At 40.5% G+C, this 17,508-nt stretch overlaps 1 protein-coding gene and 1 long non-coding RNA gene across 2 annotated transcripts; both read left to right on the forward strand.

The window, feature by feature from the left end:
• Positions 1–828: 828 nt before the first annotated feature.
• On the forward strand, positions 829–16,804 carry MTPAP (mitochondrial poly(A) polymerase). Its single transcript, XM_056334465.1, has 9 exons — positions 829–1,004; positions 3,355–3,527; positions 4,080–4,313; positions 4,650–4,874; positions 10,291–10,502; positions 12,451–12,677; positions 13,909–14,001; positions 14,106–14,179; positions 15,920–16,804. The coding sequence occupies exons 1-9, from the start codon at positions 866–868 to the stop codon at positions 16,256–16,258; spliced, it is 1,716 nt and encodes a 571-aa protein (XP_056190440.1). The 5' UTR covers positions 829–865; the 3' UTR covers positions 16,259–16,804.
• On the forward strand, positions 4,881–9,325 carry LOC130147417 (uncharacterized). The gene is made up of 2 exons (XR_008821240.1): positions 4,881–7,967; positions 8,076–9,325. It is a non-coding gene; the product is annotated as an uncharacterized LOC130147417 (long non-coding RNA).
• Positions 16,805–17,508: the final 704 nt, after the last annotated feature.

Here is a 17,508-nt window from a genome sequence, read left to right on the forward strand (position 1 = left end):
GCATACGTAGGATATAAATTGCAGTATTTTAAAAGCAGTCTACTCTGTCTTCAGGATTATCCTGGGATACAAACCCAAGATAATTAGGTCACTGCAATTACTTACACACCCTGACTTACCAGGAGGCTACCAAGAGTAAAGCTCTGCAGTGAAGACCTGCTAATGCACGAAGTAGCCACGTGGCCCCTGACGTACACTACAGGTGCTCCCACAGTTCTTACCTAAGTGACTGTTTTTAAATACTAAGGAAAACAACATCTTCTTCAGTCTGTACCTGGGGAACCATGCTGTAGGCCGAACCATGCTCTAGGCCTGCGCCTGCTTCCCGGGCTCCCTGCAGCTGAGCCCTAACCGCTGCACTCCTGGTCCCGCAGGACGTGCGCGCTGACTCCTCTACAGCCACTCGGCATTCGCGCCCCTGGCACGGGACCAGGCAATCGTTCCATTTCCCCTCCTCAAATAGCCAGCCTGCCAAAAGCGAGATTCCAGCCTCCATGATCCCGGCCGCCGGCCCCTTGGGGCTCACGTCTCTGCCCACCTTCGCCCTGCGGTCCCCGGCTGGCGGGGTGGACGCGAGCAGTGCCCGCGGGCACTGGCAGCTGGGCTCGCAGGGGGCCGGGGCCGCCGTGCGCCTCCTCGCTCGGGGCAGGCAGCTGCCCGCACCCACCGCCTCGGCCCGGCCGGGTCGGATCCCCACGCCAGCTCGCACACGCCGCCGCCGCCCTTCCCGGCCCGGCAAACGTCGCGGGCGTCACCCCAGGGCGGCCCAGCGCGCCGGGCGGAGGAAGGCTGAGCCTTGCCAGCTGCCGTCCAACGCCCCGGCCGGCGCCTGCGCAGAGGCCGCTGCCGGCGGCGCTGCCTGGTAATGGCGCACCGCGCGGGCGGGCGGGCGCTCTGCCTGCTGCGCGGCCGCCTGCGCCTCCCCGGGCCGGCCCGCCTCGGCTCCTCCGGCGCCGCGGTGCAGAGGGCGCCGCAGGCAGCCGGCGCCGAGGAGGCGGGAGAAGGTAGGGGTCTGCGGGCCGCGCCGCCTTCCCCTCAGCGCCTCGCTGCCGTGAGGGGCCGCGGCGGCCCGATGGTTCTCCCGGGGGGCGGTGCGGTCAGGCGGGGGCGGGGGGAGTGGAGTGGCCCGCCTGTGGTGTTTCGGGCGGCCGGCTCAGCTCCGGGAGAGGCGCCTGAGCATTGCCGGCGTTCCGGCGTGAGAGCCCGGGGAGCCCCGGCCGGGGCCGCCCCCACGGCAGCGAGGCCGGCCTGTGCGTTCCCGGCCGCACCGTCAGGGTGCAGGCCAGACCCCGCTGTCGTTTCCTAGGCCTGAGTTATTAAACGCAGATATCAGCTAGGGGTAAGCGAAGTGATAATGGTTATCCTGAGAGACCCCCTTAACAGGACACGGGAAGCTTTTGGTTGGTGCTGTGTCTTTAGTACAAGCCAAGAACTGGTGAGGGCTGTCTGTAATTGATGGACTTGGGTGTAGCGTGTAACTTAATGCATTTGTGAGCCTCAGGCCTGGACTTACGTCCATGTTTTGGAGCTTGAAAAATGTTAGGTAGAAAGCTTTTCTTAAAGAGAGGAGAAGATCAGGCTGTATTATCACAGTTTCATAAAACTAACAGTCTTTAGCTCTTCATGTCCTTGTACTAACAAATATGCAGCAATTGGATTAAGGAACAATTCCAAATTCCAGTTACTCTTGTTTTGGTGTATACCTTTGATCATTAGTCTCGCCTGGTTTGCTACATGACTAGGTGAATGCTTGCATTTGCATCAGCATGCAGAGGGCAGCATTAGAATGTGCGTGAGCACCATGCAGGGATGAGGCTTGTTCTTCCAGCAGCAGTATTGGTGTATATCTGTTCGAAATAATTGTGAAATTCTGCCATTAGCTGGAAGTGTTGTATGGAACAGGGGAAGAAAGTGAACTGCCTTTCATGCATTTAAAATGTTTAGAGCCACCGTTTGGATGTGGTCGTCTGTGCCATCCTCAGACTGCAAATGACAGCAGAGCCAGGAGGAGATGTCAGGGCACATCTGCTATAGTAAATAAGCATGCACAGGTACAGGAGTGAGAAGATCTGGGTTCATCTCCTGATTGTGTCACTCATCCATGGGACTTGACTTGTCCTTTCTGCATCGCATTCATTTCACACTTCTCTGCCCCTACAGAAAGTAGGATATTTATTGTCTTCATAAGGTGTTTCTTTGGTCTTCTAATGAAGAAAGCTATATAATATAAACTAAGGTATTGAAACAACTGCTTTGGTAATTTTTTACAAGCCTGTGTGAGAACTCAATAGACTTGTAAAACAAAAGATTTTTAAATAATAATAATAAATACGAGTGTCATTAGATGAGAGTTAAGATTTTTTTGACGCCAAAATATGGTGTGGGTTCCTCAAAATCAAAAGCATAGAATAAAGAGCTCTCTGCTGAATCTTTCTGTAGCAGATAGTGGTTGCAGGGAAATAACTGAATGTTCTCTAGGTCCCCAATCTGAATTACAGGTGGAAATATTAACAGGTAGCAGCTTCACAGGCTCTAGTAATGTGGTAGTCAGTTGGATGTGATATTGGATTAGTTTCAGAGTTATGCAGGGAAATGATTATGATTTCTAATTTGGGACATTGCCCCTTTGCATGTATGCAATCAAGAAAAAGGTTTCTGTGTTTCTGGATGTTCCAGCATGTCTCATTTCCATGTTAATTCTGTAGGCTGTCAGCAACAATGTAAATTTCCAGTAGTGTGGCAAGATATGAGTGATCTGTGGGTTTATTGTAGTAGAGTAAATGAAAGTATAGTATTAATCAAAAACTTTGAGTAGGAGTTTACTGTAAAAGAAGGTGGTGAGTTGTAAAAATAAGTGTGTTGAATTGTTCCAAAGGTGAAAGTGCTGGTTTTGTGGTAGCTGAGAGAGATTATCCCTTCAATGCAGCTTGACAATGGTCTGGCTCTGCCTCATACCCTAGCTGATATCTCCAGGCTTGTGTGTAGAGTCTGACTCTGTGTGCTGAGTTTTATGGTGAACAGCAAATCAAAGAACAAAGATTCCTTGTATCATCAAGCTTCCTGTGGCATCAAGGGAAGTCAGTATTGTTTTCTTCCTACATTTCCTATGCCTTGTTCTTATAAATGTATGCATTTGTGAGGGAAATACACTTAGGTTTGTGTCTTTCATTCATTCTTGTTTGTTTTCTCTTTTGCTATAAACCTCTTAAAGAGCCAGGACAAGCATTTGTTCAGTTGTTCAGTCCAGAGGAAGAGATTAAGTGTACTAAAATCAGTGTTAAATCTTTCTGTTCATATAGAAAATTTGCTACGGAAGATTCATCAAGAATGAATGGTATTCATTTCTTCTCACAGATGCTGGAATCAGTGCCAGAAAGAAGACATTCACAGAGGTCCAAACAGAACGATTGGAGCAAGCAGAACAGACGGTTTTAATTAAGTGCCCGCCAAAAATTAATGAAAAAAAATTATTGCAATATTTATCCAGTCATGGAAACATTAAGAGTCATTTCTTTTTTGAAAATCATGTAAGTAATTAGCAATGTAAACTAAGATCGAGACACAGACAAAAAGAAATAACAGGATTTGGTCAAGGCCTCATACATACAAGTTAAGCAAATTCTGTATAATTAGTATATTAAATTATTTTTTAACTTTGGTAATGTGTATAAGTTGCTTTGCAAGAGATTTTTATTCATAAGTCAGCTAAGCAACATCTTTAAGGGATAGCTAGCAACCTGTTTTGCACTAAATCTTTGAAACTTTTACATAGCACTGTTCATTGTTCTAACAGTAGAGCTAACAGTATTTCTTGAGCATTACAGTTCTAAAGATAAATAGATTTTACAACTTTTATGTTTAGTGCTTACTGCCAAGAATACCGTATTTTAAATATTTTTTACTTCTTTTGAAAAAGTGTCTAAAAAGTGTTGAGGTGCAGAACCTAGCATCCAGCTTCAGGACTGTCATATTAAACTGTTTCAATACTCCCAGGAACATCTGAATAATATCAGTACAATCGTATTCAAGGCTTATATGCATTTATCTAACTTTGTCTGTTTCCATTCTTAATGTTTTAGGGTATCCATGCTTTAGTAGAATTTTCGGAAAAGAACAGTATAGCCTCACTGCAGGATGCTATTGGAATCCCAAGTACTGCAGAGCATTATGTTGTCCCATTTAAATCTAGACTTTTTACTTTCAAGTTGAAAAACCCAGTGAGTCAAGCTGCTGAAGAGACACCTGTTCATCTCTCTCCTCAGTCTCACATTCCAGTGAACGAGCTTATTCAAAAGCTTTGTTGTGCAGACAGTGTAAGTAGAGGTTTCTGGATCTCTCTCAATTAAAAATGAACCACATCCATTTCAGGTTTACAAGTGGTCATGTGCAACTTATAAAGCAATTTATTAATTTATTTTTTTTAAAAAAAAGGAACTCTTGGTAGAATTTTGTGTGAGTGGTTCTATATTGAAATAAATAGATGAAATTAGTAATTTTAATTGACAAAATCATTTTTTCTGCATGAAATAAACCTGTTTGAGATTTTTAAACAAATCTTCTAATTGTAATGATACTAAATAGATTAATATACATGTTAATAGATAGAAAATGGGTCATTGTATTTTTACAGCATTTATTGTCTTTACTAGATAAGCACTCAGATGTACATTCTACTGAATGAGTATCAGCTTACAGAAGAAAATATCAAGCTCCGATTTCTGGCCTGTTCTCTGGTTCGGGATTTTGCACGTGCGTTTTTTCCAGACAGCACAGTAAAGCCATTTGGCTCTTCAGTCAACACCTTTGGCAAATTGGGATGTGATGTGGACATGTTTCTGGACTTCCATGATATACAAAAGCACGCTACAATGATGGTAAGATTATGCTATGCATCTTCAGTCTGTTGGATTTCTTCAACAGAGCAGTTCATTTGCTGTTTCACAGATGGAAATCAGTTTGTTTATACTTAGGTTTTACATGAGTTCATACTAGAGATTGTGAACAAGTTTGTTTGGATTTGAAGACTTCCAAAAACTGGATGTGACATGAAAGAGGTCTTCCTTGCAATAGGAAGAAAATGATTTGGTGTTTTCATAGACTTTGCACTGTTAGGATTATTTTCATGGTGAAAAAACCCCCTCATACTCTGAAATTGATTCACCAGTGTCAGACCTTCCCATCCTACTGATGTGTTTTATTCTGTGGAGCTGCTGGGCTTCATCCATGCTGGTTTAAAGCTTAGCTTTGATTTTTCGGTTCCTCTGTGTTCTAAAGTATAATAATTGTGTGTGTGTGTGTGTGCGTGCACGTGTGTTTTGGGAGTGTTGTCAGGTTCTTAGTTGGAAGAGTTGACTTCATACTATAGAAAAGTTACTGAACTATGTACTGAAGTGGATATATGTAAGAATACATGTATATACACACACACAAGAGCGTGTGGAGGTGTGAAAATTTAAGACCTGTGATAGTGTTGGTGAATAGTTGCAGGTGGCACACATGCTCATATTTGTGTTGTCTGTCCAGAGAAAATTACCATGTTAACAGCACTTGATTTGCATTGCGAAGGGAATTAGTTGGCTTACCCCTGATGGGAACCTGAGGATAAGCTGATATGTGTGAGCTACAGATGTTTTGGGACCAGGACCCAGGAGCAAAACAGGATCAACAGTGCAGATACTTGCAGTTGTCAGACTTCCTGTAAGATACTTCATAATTATTTGAATGCCTTATTGATAATGCAACAGTAAGCACCAGGACAAGTGGTGATTACTAAGGAAGTGTAGAGGCTCAAAACTGAAATACACTTACTTGAATTTGCTAACCAAAGTACAGAATTTACATCACTACCTTGAGAAGCTGGAGGGTTACAAGACTGCCAGCAAACAATATTCAGTCAACAGGTATTGAATTTTTCAATGCATATACTAAATTTCATCTTGATCATGCCTTTATCCATATTACTATTTGGAAATCTGCACTATGTAACCAAGTTCACATGTTCACTGTTGGTATTTGGGCAGCTTCAAATCAAAAGGTTTATGTAGAGTAGGTTGTGTCTCAGTCCTTGTGTGTGTATGCATAAACAATGGGAAAGGGCTAGACAAGGCATTTTTGGAAGGATCTTGTCTCTTGGTGCGGTTTTTTGACTGTGGACAGTGTAAATATCCTTTTGTCTTGGAGATCGAGATATGAGAGAGATGAGAATCAGGATAGGAAGAAGGAGAGTTGGATCAGAAATACCCTGTAGAGAAGTTGGGATTCTTCATGGATTCTGTATGGGCAATTAAGTGATTCTGGTGTTTTGAAAACTTTTCTTTTTATTTGTATAGCAACAAATAGTTCAGGAAAAATTAGCTTTGTTTTCCTTAAAAAAAAAAAAGCAACACCAAAAAATAACCACAAGGAGCTTAAGCTTTTGAAGATTGAAAATTAACTCAGCTTTTCTTTACAGTTTGTATATTGCCATGTACATTACTTTTAAAGAGATAGCCCTTCAAACATACAGAGTTTTTAGTATTACTGCAGTGATCAAACAAAATGACAGCAAGTGCATCAGCTGAAGAGTAGGATCAGTGTGTTTGTGTGTGTGTTTGTGTGTGTGAAGTGTTAAACTAGGAACCCTTTGTATGTCAACAGTAAAGTTGCCTCTTAAATTTTGAGGGGAAAAAATCTTTCAAGTAGAAAATGTCTATTTTGAAAGCATGTTTTGCAACAAGCTCTTTTCTTTAGCATTCATCCTCTTTAGAAATAGAAGTTCTATTGTGAACTTCGAGGTATTCAATGATGGATGAGGGTTACTAGCAGTTGTGATTACTTGTGGGTGGTTGACAGACTTATTACTATGGGGATGCTGCAGCAGAAGCCAGCAGGGAAACTATCTGTGTATCTTCAGGTTATATGGTAGGTTAATAGGCTGCGTGGCACACTTACACTCTGTGTATTCAGTGAGGCTTTTGTCTTGTGTGCAAGCAGTCTTTATACGCTAAAGATGATGATCTTGTTAATTTTATTTAAATATTGGAGCATTAAAACATGGGCACATCTGCTGCATCGATGTGAAAGTATGTACAAAAATAAGGTATGTTAGAGCATTGTCCTGTAAAGAAGTGTAAAAATCATTATCGCAACTCTTGTGTCTTGCTTGATTCAAGCATAGTCAAAGTGGGAGACGAAGGCTCTAGCACCTAGAGAGCTTTGTGCTTTGTAGGTGTGGTGGGTTAACCTTGGCTGGCCTCCAGCTGCCTAGCCAGTTGGTCTGTCACTACCCCCCTCCTCAAGAACACAAGGAGAGAAAATAAGATGAAAAAAGCTCATGGGTTGAGGTTAAAACAGGGAGATCACTTACCGATTAACATCACAGGCAAAACAGACTCAACTTGGGGAGGAGTAATTTAATTTATTGCCAGTTAACAACAGAGTAGCATAGTGAGAAATAAATTAAAAAACCAAAATTAAAACCACCTTCTCATCACACACCCTTCTTCACAAGCTCAACTTCACTCCCAACACTTTTTTCTCCTTCCCCCAAGTTGCACAGGAGGATGGGGAATGGAGGTTGCAGTCAGCTCATAACGCTTCATCTCTGCTGCTCTTTCTTCCTCATGCTGTTCCCTTGCTCCAGTGTGGGGTCCCTCCCAGGAGCTGCAGCTCTTCAAGAACTGCTCCAGCATGGGTCCTACCCACGGGGTACAGTCCTTCAGGAACAGACTACTCCAGCATGGATTCTTCATGAGGTAACAGGTCCTGCCAGAAAACCTGCGCCATAGAGACTATGGCCTGCACCTCCTGCCACGAGCCTGATCCGTGTGGGCTTTCCACAGGCTGCAGCTTCCTTCAGGGCATATCCACCTGCTCTGGCATGGGGTCCTCCATGGGCTGCAGGGTGCGTGTCTGTTCCACTGTGGTCCTCCATGGGTTGCAGGAGGGCAGCCTGCATCACCGTTGTCTTTTAGGGAATATTTGCTCTGGTACGTGGAGCACCTCCTCCTCCTCCTTCTTCACTGACCTTGGTGTCTGCGGTGTTGTTTCTCTCGCTCTCCCAGCTGCTGTGCAGCACTTTTTATCCTTTCTTACAGAGGTGTCGGCATTGCTGATGGACTCAGCTTTGGCCAGCGGCTGGTCCATCATGGAACTGGCTGGAACTGTCTCTGTCCAACATTAGGAGCAGCTTCTAGTGTCTACTTAAAGAAGCCACCCCTGTAGCTCCCCCACTACCAAAGCCTTGCCACATAAACCCAATATGGTAGGAAAATAAGATGTTGTGTATATCTCCTGTGATGGGGAACAGATAAAACACTTCAGAGGAAGGCAAAAGTCTCATATAGTTGGCAGTGTGATTTATAGGGATAATGTTATCCTTCTTGGCAAATTGTGTTACTAATATGCGTAAGATGACTGTCTTAGAACAAGTGACAACAAGGGAAGGTAGCTTTAGTTATAACATGATATAGCAGCAGTAGAGAGAGTATCTTCTGATTTCTGTGCTATTGCAGCCTTTCAGGAGGTACCAGATATGGAGGAGGACCAGGCATTTTAGCACCTATTTACATTAAATAACGTTTTTTGAGTCTTAGGGCAAACTGATTACTAATTGTGAATTAAAAAAGCAGTGAAATGGGAGCAATCTTTAGCAAGAGTGGATTATCAATACCATATTTGACCACAGATCAAGGTGTTTTTAACATGCGGGCAGTTTGGAAGATTAGTTAATGACTTAAAACTGAGTTTTGTGATATTTTTAGAGTCGTAGTTTTTGAGTTAAAACAGGTATGCTTCTTGCTTAGGGCACTCTATCAGTTTATCCCGAAGCAGTAGTTTATCGACATTTGCTGTTTTGAGTGACATGGCAAGAATAGCGGGAGAACCACAGGGTTGGGACAAGTGTTTTAGTGCTTCATTCCCCACAGCTGGCACCAAAGCTATATATGAAGGTCCTATCAATTATTAATTGTGGCTGTTTTGTCATTACAAAAAAAGTCTTCATTCAGCTTTTGAGAGCTATTAAGCTGCTGTCTGGGAAGTCACAATGATGAAAAGTCATTGTGATTTTTGTCACGAATATAAAGGTCCGAATACAAGCACACCTACATGTCAGCCAGTCCCTGTCTTTTTCTCTCCTGTTACCTACCTCAGTGTTGATATTTATGGGCTCCTTTCACTTTGAGCCAGCCCTGCTGTAGCATGCAGCTACACAGCTAAATGGGATTAGGGATCTCTGTCCTGGTATGTTCAAACACGCATGCTGTCTGGAGAACTGTTGGCAAGAGGAGAGCAGCAACAGTCGCCTCAACGATTGCCAGAGTGACTCAGAAAATCAGGACCTAAAGTGAGTTTATGGGAAAGGTTGCAAGGTCCATAACTTCTGTTTTGCCTGTCTGTGACAGCATGTTTTCTTTACACTAACCGAAAGTAATCACCTCTGTGTCTCAGAGGACCAGTTAGGTCACTGTGTAATGCTGTTTGTATAGTATACATTCACACATGACATGTTTCAAGGGGGAGGATAAGTCAGTGTTAAGTATTGGATTAGCAAGCAAAATTAGCTGAGGCTTAAAACCAGAGACTATAAAGAGAACAGAGATTTCATAGGTGTAAGTTATTTTATTGGGGTATAAATTACAAATATGACAACTCAAAATACAAAGTCCTACAGGAAAATTAATTTCTGATGTTGTCAGAATACATCTTCACAAGTTTTCTATTTGTCAGAAAAACTGTATGTGATGTGAAGTTAAGTCTTACAGAAGCTTATCTTAATTTTGAAGGATTAAGTCATTTGCATACTAACATTTTTTTTTTTTTTTAAATGAAAAAGGCGTTTTCCTTTACACTGCTACTTGATTCACTAGTAGCACATTGTTCTTTGAGGATTTGAAATGGAATTAATGGTGGTTTGAAATTAACGGTGGTTTGGTTGTATTTTGCCTCTCTTTAATTTAATTGTGTGCTCCTCTTTTCCATCAGAGCATACACACTCTCTTGGGAATTCCATAATTACTTGTTTTGGGCAATAGTGAGATGTAGCAGTATTATACCGTCATCTGAATGAGTAACTTTACAGTAAGTTGATCACTATTAACCTGGAAAAATTGAATCACTGAAAAATAACATAAACCAGAAAGCAATATGTTTTTACCTTTTTTAAGTTCTGCGGGCTGCTTTAAATAGTTCATGTCTTTCAATCTCTTAATTGTTCAAACTCCTTTGCAAATTATTGCAGCCTTTCAGAAGTGTTCTTAAATGTCTCTTTGGTTCCAGAGTTAACAGTTTACTTTGAAATTTCTGTGTTAGAAAAAAGGTCCCTTTGAAATGGAGTATCAGATGAAAAGATTACCATCTGAAAGATTAGCAACTCAGAAAATTCTTTCTGTGATTGGTGATTGCCTTGATAATTTTGGTCCTGGGTGTTCGAGTGTACAGAAGATACTGCATGCTCGCTGCCCGCTGGTGAAATTTTCCCATCAACCAACAGGATTCCAGTGTGATCTGTCAGTGAGCAACAGGTGAGACCTGGTTTTAAAAAGTTTAAGAAGAATACTAATGTACTTATGTTCTGAAAAGCTGTAATGGAATGTTCAGTTTACTCTTTTCTGTGTTCTTAACAAATGTGAGTGTTGGCTCTGAAAGTAAAAAGGATATTTATGACTTCTAGAGCTTAAAGTTTTGATATGCTTAAGGTGTCTTTCTCCAGCATAGGAAACACTTGCTAGTTGAAAATGAAGACTTGAAAACCACTGTATACAATAAGATTGGCTTATAAGGAATTGAAAGAAGGCAGTGTTAGTTTGTTACTACTTCCTTTCGTGTGTATGTACATATGCACATCCTTCTTTTGATTGCTCTTCCGATTAAGCAGCTCTGTTGTGTCGATTTTCAGTGATTTGTCATCTAGTTATTTTGGAGTCCTTTTTTCCTTCTTAAGAGCCTGCATACACCTATTTGCTGACAAGTTATCTTGAATGCTGAATTAATTAACTGCATCAGAAGACAGTTTGAAACTTTACTGTCATGCAGGACCTTTTGCAGCAGTGCCCAATAGAGGGAGCAGGCTTCTTACAAATACCTCTTTGCTATTTTTCCTCTTTCAGCTTGCTCTCATTTGGTTGATAGTAAAGCATATAATTTGTTTTGCTGTCGCTCATTTTATGAAGAAATACCCACCTTAATCCAGAATACATCCATAACCCTGGCATAAGGATACATAATAAAAAATTACTTACTTACCCTTTTCACTGTTGTTAGGGAACAGTATAATATAAATCATTATCTTCAAAAATGCTTTTGATATAACTTTTAGTGGCGATTGTCTACATCAGATGCAATCAGATCCTAGACTGAATCTTCTAAATTACTGAAAGTCCTGTCTCAGAACATGCAGGAGTTGTCGAGGCAGTGCTGAACAAATGTCTTAGAATAAAATTACTTTTGTGTATGTAGCCACAGTGAAAGTCAGCATGCAGTTCTGTGCAAACTTCCTTGTAATTTTGTGCTCACGGTTTGACTGGTTGGGACTGTGTGCATTGTCTTCATCATTTGGAGTAATAACAAACCTCTGTGGATACAAGGAAGCACTTCACAGTTGAAATTTTAGATGTCCAGGTGTTACAACAAAACTTTGATGTGGTAAAATTCCCCAGAATGCCATGGTGGATTTTTAGAAGAATTCAGTGCAAGATTGGGAGTAAAAACTCCTGTAACTGTAGTTCAACAAGCACTTTAGACTAAAACTGAATCCAGAGTAAGGTTTGCTCTCATACTGTGCTTTCTTTTCCGCCCCCCCCCCCCTCCTTTTTCTTGCCTTCCCATTTGTACACTGCATGAATGTACAACCGTGTGATGAAACAGATCAAAACCTGATCCATCTGAAAACCTTTATCCTTCCAGATTAGTTTTTTTTTTTCAGCAGGACCAAACATTAGTCATTTGGCAATTACCAGATAGGCTTGTTTTGCAGAATTCATCGTGTCTCTGTGCTTCATGTATTTTTCAGTGTGTTATTTTATTCCTTTTTAAAGTTGTAAGAGAATTTCTAGTTATATTTTATTATATATTAGGATAGAGATATTATCTAATGTACCTCAAAGGCAGTTGTGGTTAAATTACATTTTCTGCCTTGATTTTGCATAGTTTCACTCCTGAGTACTTGCTGGTGATTTTTTTGGTTTTGTTTTGGGTTTTTTTTCTCCCACTGTGGTACCAAACAGGAGATAGTGCTAATGCGGTGTTATTATTTACCCATAACTGTATACTTTGTACTGTGGAAAACTACCAGGTATTTCATCCTGGACAATTTCAGGCATTCTCTTCTATTTCTTTAAAATGCATAAAAGTAAAATTTTTTTATGGATACCCTTATAACTGATGCTGTAGGGCTGAACAACAAACGCTGCGTCTGGTACTTTACAATTCTCTCATTATTTACCTGTCTTTTACTTCTCATTTCTTCTTCAGCATTGCTATAAGAAGTTCAGAACTCTTGTATATCTATGGCTGTCTGGATTCCCGTGTGAGAGCACTGGTGTTCAGCGTACGATGTTGGGCCCGTGTTCATGGACTGACAAATAGTGTTCCTGGTACCTGGATTACAAACTTCTCTCTGACCATGATGGTCATGTTTTTTCTGCAAAAGAGATCTCCACCTATCATTCCAACACTAAACCAACTTAAAGAATTGGCAGGTAAGGACAGCTGTTTATGTGTTCATTGATGTGACTTTCACATTTGTTTTCTGTGATGAATAAACCCAAGTAATTTCTTTATGTTCTCAAATGCTAATGCATATTATGTCTACCTTAATTTTAAGGGACTCTACAAGTTTTACTTTTTTTTTTTGGTGTGTGAAAATAATGTCTTTTTAAAGGCAAAATAAATCCATTTTCAATACAATACTAATTTCTATTTGGAGGGGTTAGGCCTGTTGTATGCCTCAGCTAATTAAAAGTCATTTATTTGCTCAGTTCTTCCATACTGGCTGTTTTTTGGTTATTTCGTATTTTGTGGTTTTAGAAGATTCGTAGGGTTTCCAACGTCTCTGTAGTTGCTAAGGTTTTTGTGCAGATTGATAAGTGTATTGTTTTCTAGATGCCAAGTGTTTAAAAGTAAGGCTATAGTTTTTAGTCGCAATTTTTATTTTATCCTTGAGACTATTCAGGCAACCTGCAAATAATTCTTATCTCTTCACAAACAAGGTGTTCAGGCTGCTTCATATGTAGCTTTCAAGGTGTATTACCTTCAGTAATCTTATGAAAGTGTAGAGAATGACAGGTTCTTGATTCCTCACTTATGCCTTCTGCTTATTGATATGCTTCCTTGAAAACACTGAGTGATTTGAGTGGAGAAAAAGATCTGTGTTCAGTTGGTTTAAAATCAGTTTAAACTATTTGAACTATTATTTCTATCAGAATTCTGTAGGATTTTTATACATAAACCAAAAACACCTGGCCCAAAATTTTACAAGAATATTCCTAATTCTCTTTAAGGTTTTCAGGAAAAGATGGTGGACACTTTGAGTCTTTGGTTTTTTTAACCCTCATATAGGTATTGATCTCAGAGATTTGTGCTGTTTAGTGTGTGATAAGGCTCTGCATGTAGAGGTATTAGGTTTGTTCCTTAAAAGAAGTAACCAGACGTCCTGGGATGTCCTACACCTTATTCCTGTAAACTTTTGAAAATAAGCCATTTACTCATGCGTCTTTTCCTTTGCCAGTCCATAGAATTTTTTTCTTTTTAAATCTTACACCGTTTAAGCTGAATCTTAACCTGAAACCTCACTTGTGAATTACTGATTTGATTTACTCTAATACGATAGCATTCATTGAATTCATTAACGTCTGTTAATCTGAATTATATTAAATACAATGGCATTTTATTGTTTATCACTTCAAAATATGCCCCCCATTTTTATTTCAGGTGAAAAAGACAAGCATGTAATTGGAGGATATGATTGCTCATTTGTTAGTGATTTAAGCAAGATTAAACCTACAAAAAATACAGAAACACTTGGTAAGTAAATCTTCATCAACTTTTTTTTTTATTATTTTGACAAGCATATTGAAAATAAAGTTTTCCTTGGTATTACTGATGGCTGCTGTTTTTCTTTCCCTTAGATGTATTATTGGGTGACTTTTTTGAGTATTTTGGAAACTTTGATTTTAGAAAGAATTCCATAAATCTTCGAAAGGTAAATGAATTTTAATCTCTCATCCTTATTAACTGAATTTCTTTGCTGTTTGACAAACTATGTATGTTAAGCAACAATTTGTGTCATTTTTAATTGTATGTACAAAGTACATTTAAATTGGCTGTATCCGGAAACTGAGTCCTTTCTGTGAAAGAGTAGAGTTTTCCTCTCAGAGCCTAATCATTTACAGCATCATTAAGAACATTTACAGTGTCATTACCTGAATATGCTGGAAAGCACAAACTCAGATGCTAAGCCTGTATGATTTTTCTTGAAAACCGTGTAATAAAAGTGGCAGTTTAAAAAAGTAGAAGCTGTTTTGCCTCTGTGAGAGGAAAACTTTTAAAATGTTATGATGTATGTCATAACAGAAGTCTATGGCAAACCCTGTATGCCACTTTGTGTTTGAAGTTGGAAGTCCAGACCCAAACAGTGTCTGCATTAAAATTTACAACTGAGTTGTGAAACTTGGTTTTGGCACTCGAGTTTTCTACTGCAGTTTATATCAGCCTACAGTAAGTGTAGTTACAATTCAGTAAGTGTGACAGTTAACATGATCCTTCTGTGCTGTCACTTTAGTTCAATTTATACGTTTAAGTCATGCTATTTATTGATACATGTGTGTATGCAATTATAATAGAAATATATACAAATGTTACTACCTTAACTTGCACCTGTTCCTGCTGGACTGCTGCCAGGATGGGAGGTTTCAGTGCCCTGTTGCTGTGTGGACACCTGTTTGTTTTCTGTTTCCTGCTTGTATACTTCTGGATTACTGGCCTAAGAGCCCTTTTTGCCACTGCCGGTTGATCCTAGAAACTGATTCATTAAGCTGGAGAAACTTTTGTTTGCCACTGAGCCTTAAAAAAACCCAAGGGAAAACACACAGGTATTGGAGCCTGAGGTAATCAGGAGAAATGTCTGTGCTGATGATATTTTTCTGTTTAACTAAGTCCTCTTGGCCCTGGGGCAAGAGTGTGTAGCATGTACACGGACACTTCCAGGTATAGCAGTAGGTGGTAGGTTCCTGCTAGAGCTTCTGGTGGAAGGCTTGAAGAGTTTCTGTAATACAGCGCAGATCAGCTAAGTAGCAGTGATAAGCACCGAGATGGAAGTGTGTTTAAATAGCAAACTACATAGTTGTCAACAACTTGCATTGTGCTATACCAAGTGCCCGAAAGTGGACCATGACCTAAATAGCTCTGTATGTAAAAGACAGAGTGAACTGTGAGGAATTTCAGCCAAGGCAGTAGTCTTGTTTTGTTACACTAGCTCTTAATGAGCACTGAGAGAGGAATGGTTTGAGCAGTTCAAGTGCTTGTACTAGTATTATCAAACTGGGCTATGCAGGTTAATAGACACACTCTTGCTGCCATGCACAAAGGGAGGTAGGGGTAGGAGGTTGCAGTGAGTGAAGTCTGAGGTTTGTGGAAAAGCAGATGGGAGAACAGCCAAAAAGACAGGCTAAGCTGTAGTTGTGTGTTCTTTGCCTTGAAGGAAATCTAAACTGAACGTGGCAAGGAAAACCACCACTAAGAGGATTCAGAGAACAGGAGTCATACAGTCAGGCTGACAGGAAAATGAACTTGATTAATAATGACAGGGCTTTTTGCAAAAAGTTCTCTACTAGGTCAAAATACTTTTACTCTTAATACTAATGTAATAACTCAAGTGATTTGTTATTTGCTCAGCCTATAATGTACATATGCAACTTGTGCTTTTTCTTTACACTGTCTGCAGGGAAAGGAAGTAAATAAACCTGAGTCGTCTCCTCTTTATATCTGGAATCCCTTTGAACAAGACCTTAATATCAGCAAGAATGTTAATCAGCCGCAGCTGGAGAAATTTGTAGCTATGGCCAGAGAAAGTGCCTGGATTTTACAGAAGGAAGATAAAACTCAGCGAAAGATCAATAAAGAGCCTTGGGGACTGGCAGCCATACTGATACCATTTGGAAAAAGTAATCCCAGCAAGATGAAAAATAGGATGAAAGGAATAGGAAGTGAAACAATCAGAAGCCTCTTGGACTCTTTAAAGTTAAATACTGCAAGCACTGTACAGAAAGCAGCAGGAAAGTGACTTTCAGCAAAGAAACACGGTAGCTGATACTCTGTTTTAGGAATTGAATGTGACAGTCTGAAGAACATTACTTCTGGTATTTCTGTTGTGGCGAAACAAGAGTCAAATGACCTCTGTTTTCCATCGTTATGCTTTTTGTACAGGTCTGCTTTCTTTCTGTACATTTTTTTCCTCCTTACTCTTCACTTTTTTCCATCTGTTGTATGAATGAAGAGCATTCAAATTCAAGTTTTACAATACATTTTGGAAGTACCCTTCAGTTGGGCATGTTTTTAAAAAAGAAGTCTTGACAGGAGAGGCATGGGAAAAAATTGCCTTTGGGAATTCTGTTGGCTAACACACAAATGATATGCTAGGCAAAAGTTCAAGAAGCAACCACCTTTCAGTGAAACCACAGTTTGAAAGAAGATGAATGTATTAAAACTATTGCTTCCAATCCAGTTGTGTTCTGGAAGTCAGTAAAACCAAAGCACATGTATATTTTTTTGCAGTTGTTTTCCATACACATAGATAGTGCCGAGACAAAATAAAGATAATGGAATTAGATAGTGGGGTTTGCAGTTTCGTAATGAATTGCTCTCAGAGGGTAGTGCAACTGTGCTCTGTTGGAGAAGTGATTTTGCTGTCGTGTTTACCACCTGATCTCAGATTTCTTCAGTCAGCTCTCTTTGTTTTCTGTAGCCACAGGACTGGTTCCCACCCACACTTGTATATACACTCATGTTTCTCATTTTATCTTTGACTTCATTTTAAACCTGTATTTCAGGTTCAGGCAGGGGCTTTTGCATGCCCTTCTTGCCTCATCACTCTCCTCAAAGCTGCTGCCTACCAGGTGACACCAGAACCTTCCTCCTACCGACCTTTGCAGAGGGATCTGTTCCTTGCAGAGATCCACAGAGAATCATATCCTGAGGTCCTGTTTCCAGTCTTGCCTTGTTTTTTAGCTATTCAGCAGAACAGTGACTGTCCCCCTTCCAGATCAGTTGGGCCAGTGAGAGTCGGTGCTTCTCACTGACTTAAAGCATTGAGTTCTTTACCCATCTGCCACAAAAGAGTGTTTTCAGAGGAAGGGGAAGAGGGGAGGGAAGTCAGAAGGGGAGATGGAGAGCAGGCAAATGTCAGACAGATTTTCCAGGTACGTTTGTGAGTATTCTACCTGTCCAGTTTGAGAACCACGTGTGCATTAAAACTAAGTGGCAACAGTGATAACTACAGACTGTTGTCTTTATTCTTAACAGAAATTCTGTACA

This window comes from Falco biarmicus, chromosome 4, assembly GCF_023638135.1.
Source record: "Falco biarmicus isolate bFalBia1 chromosome 4, bFalBia1.pri, whole genome shotgun sequence".
In the NCBI taxonomy this organism is placed as follows: domain Eukaryota; kingdom Metazoa; phylum Chordata; class Aves; order Falconiformes; family Falconidae; genus Falco; species Falco biarmicus.

Bases quoted from the DNA above. Each gene is read 5' to 3' on its own strand.
- MTPAP (XM_056334465.1), top strand. From the start codon at position 866: ATGGCGCACCGCGCGGGCGGGCGGGCGCTCTGCCTGCTGCGCGGCCGC. The intron at 1,005-3,354 runs GTAGGGGTCTGC...TTCTTCTCACAG, and splicing joins CGCCGAGGAGGCGGGAGAAG to ATGCTGGAATCAGTGCCAGA. The intron at 4,314-4,649 runs GTAAGTAGAGGT...TGTCTTTACTAG, and splicing joins AGCTTTGTTGTGCAGACAGT to ATAAGCACTCAGATGTACAT.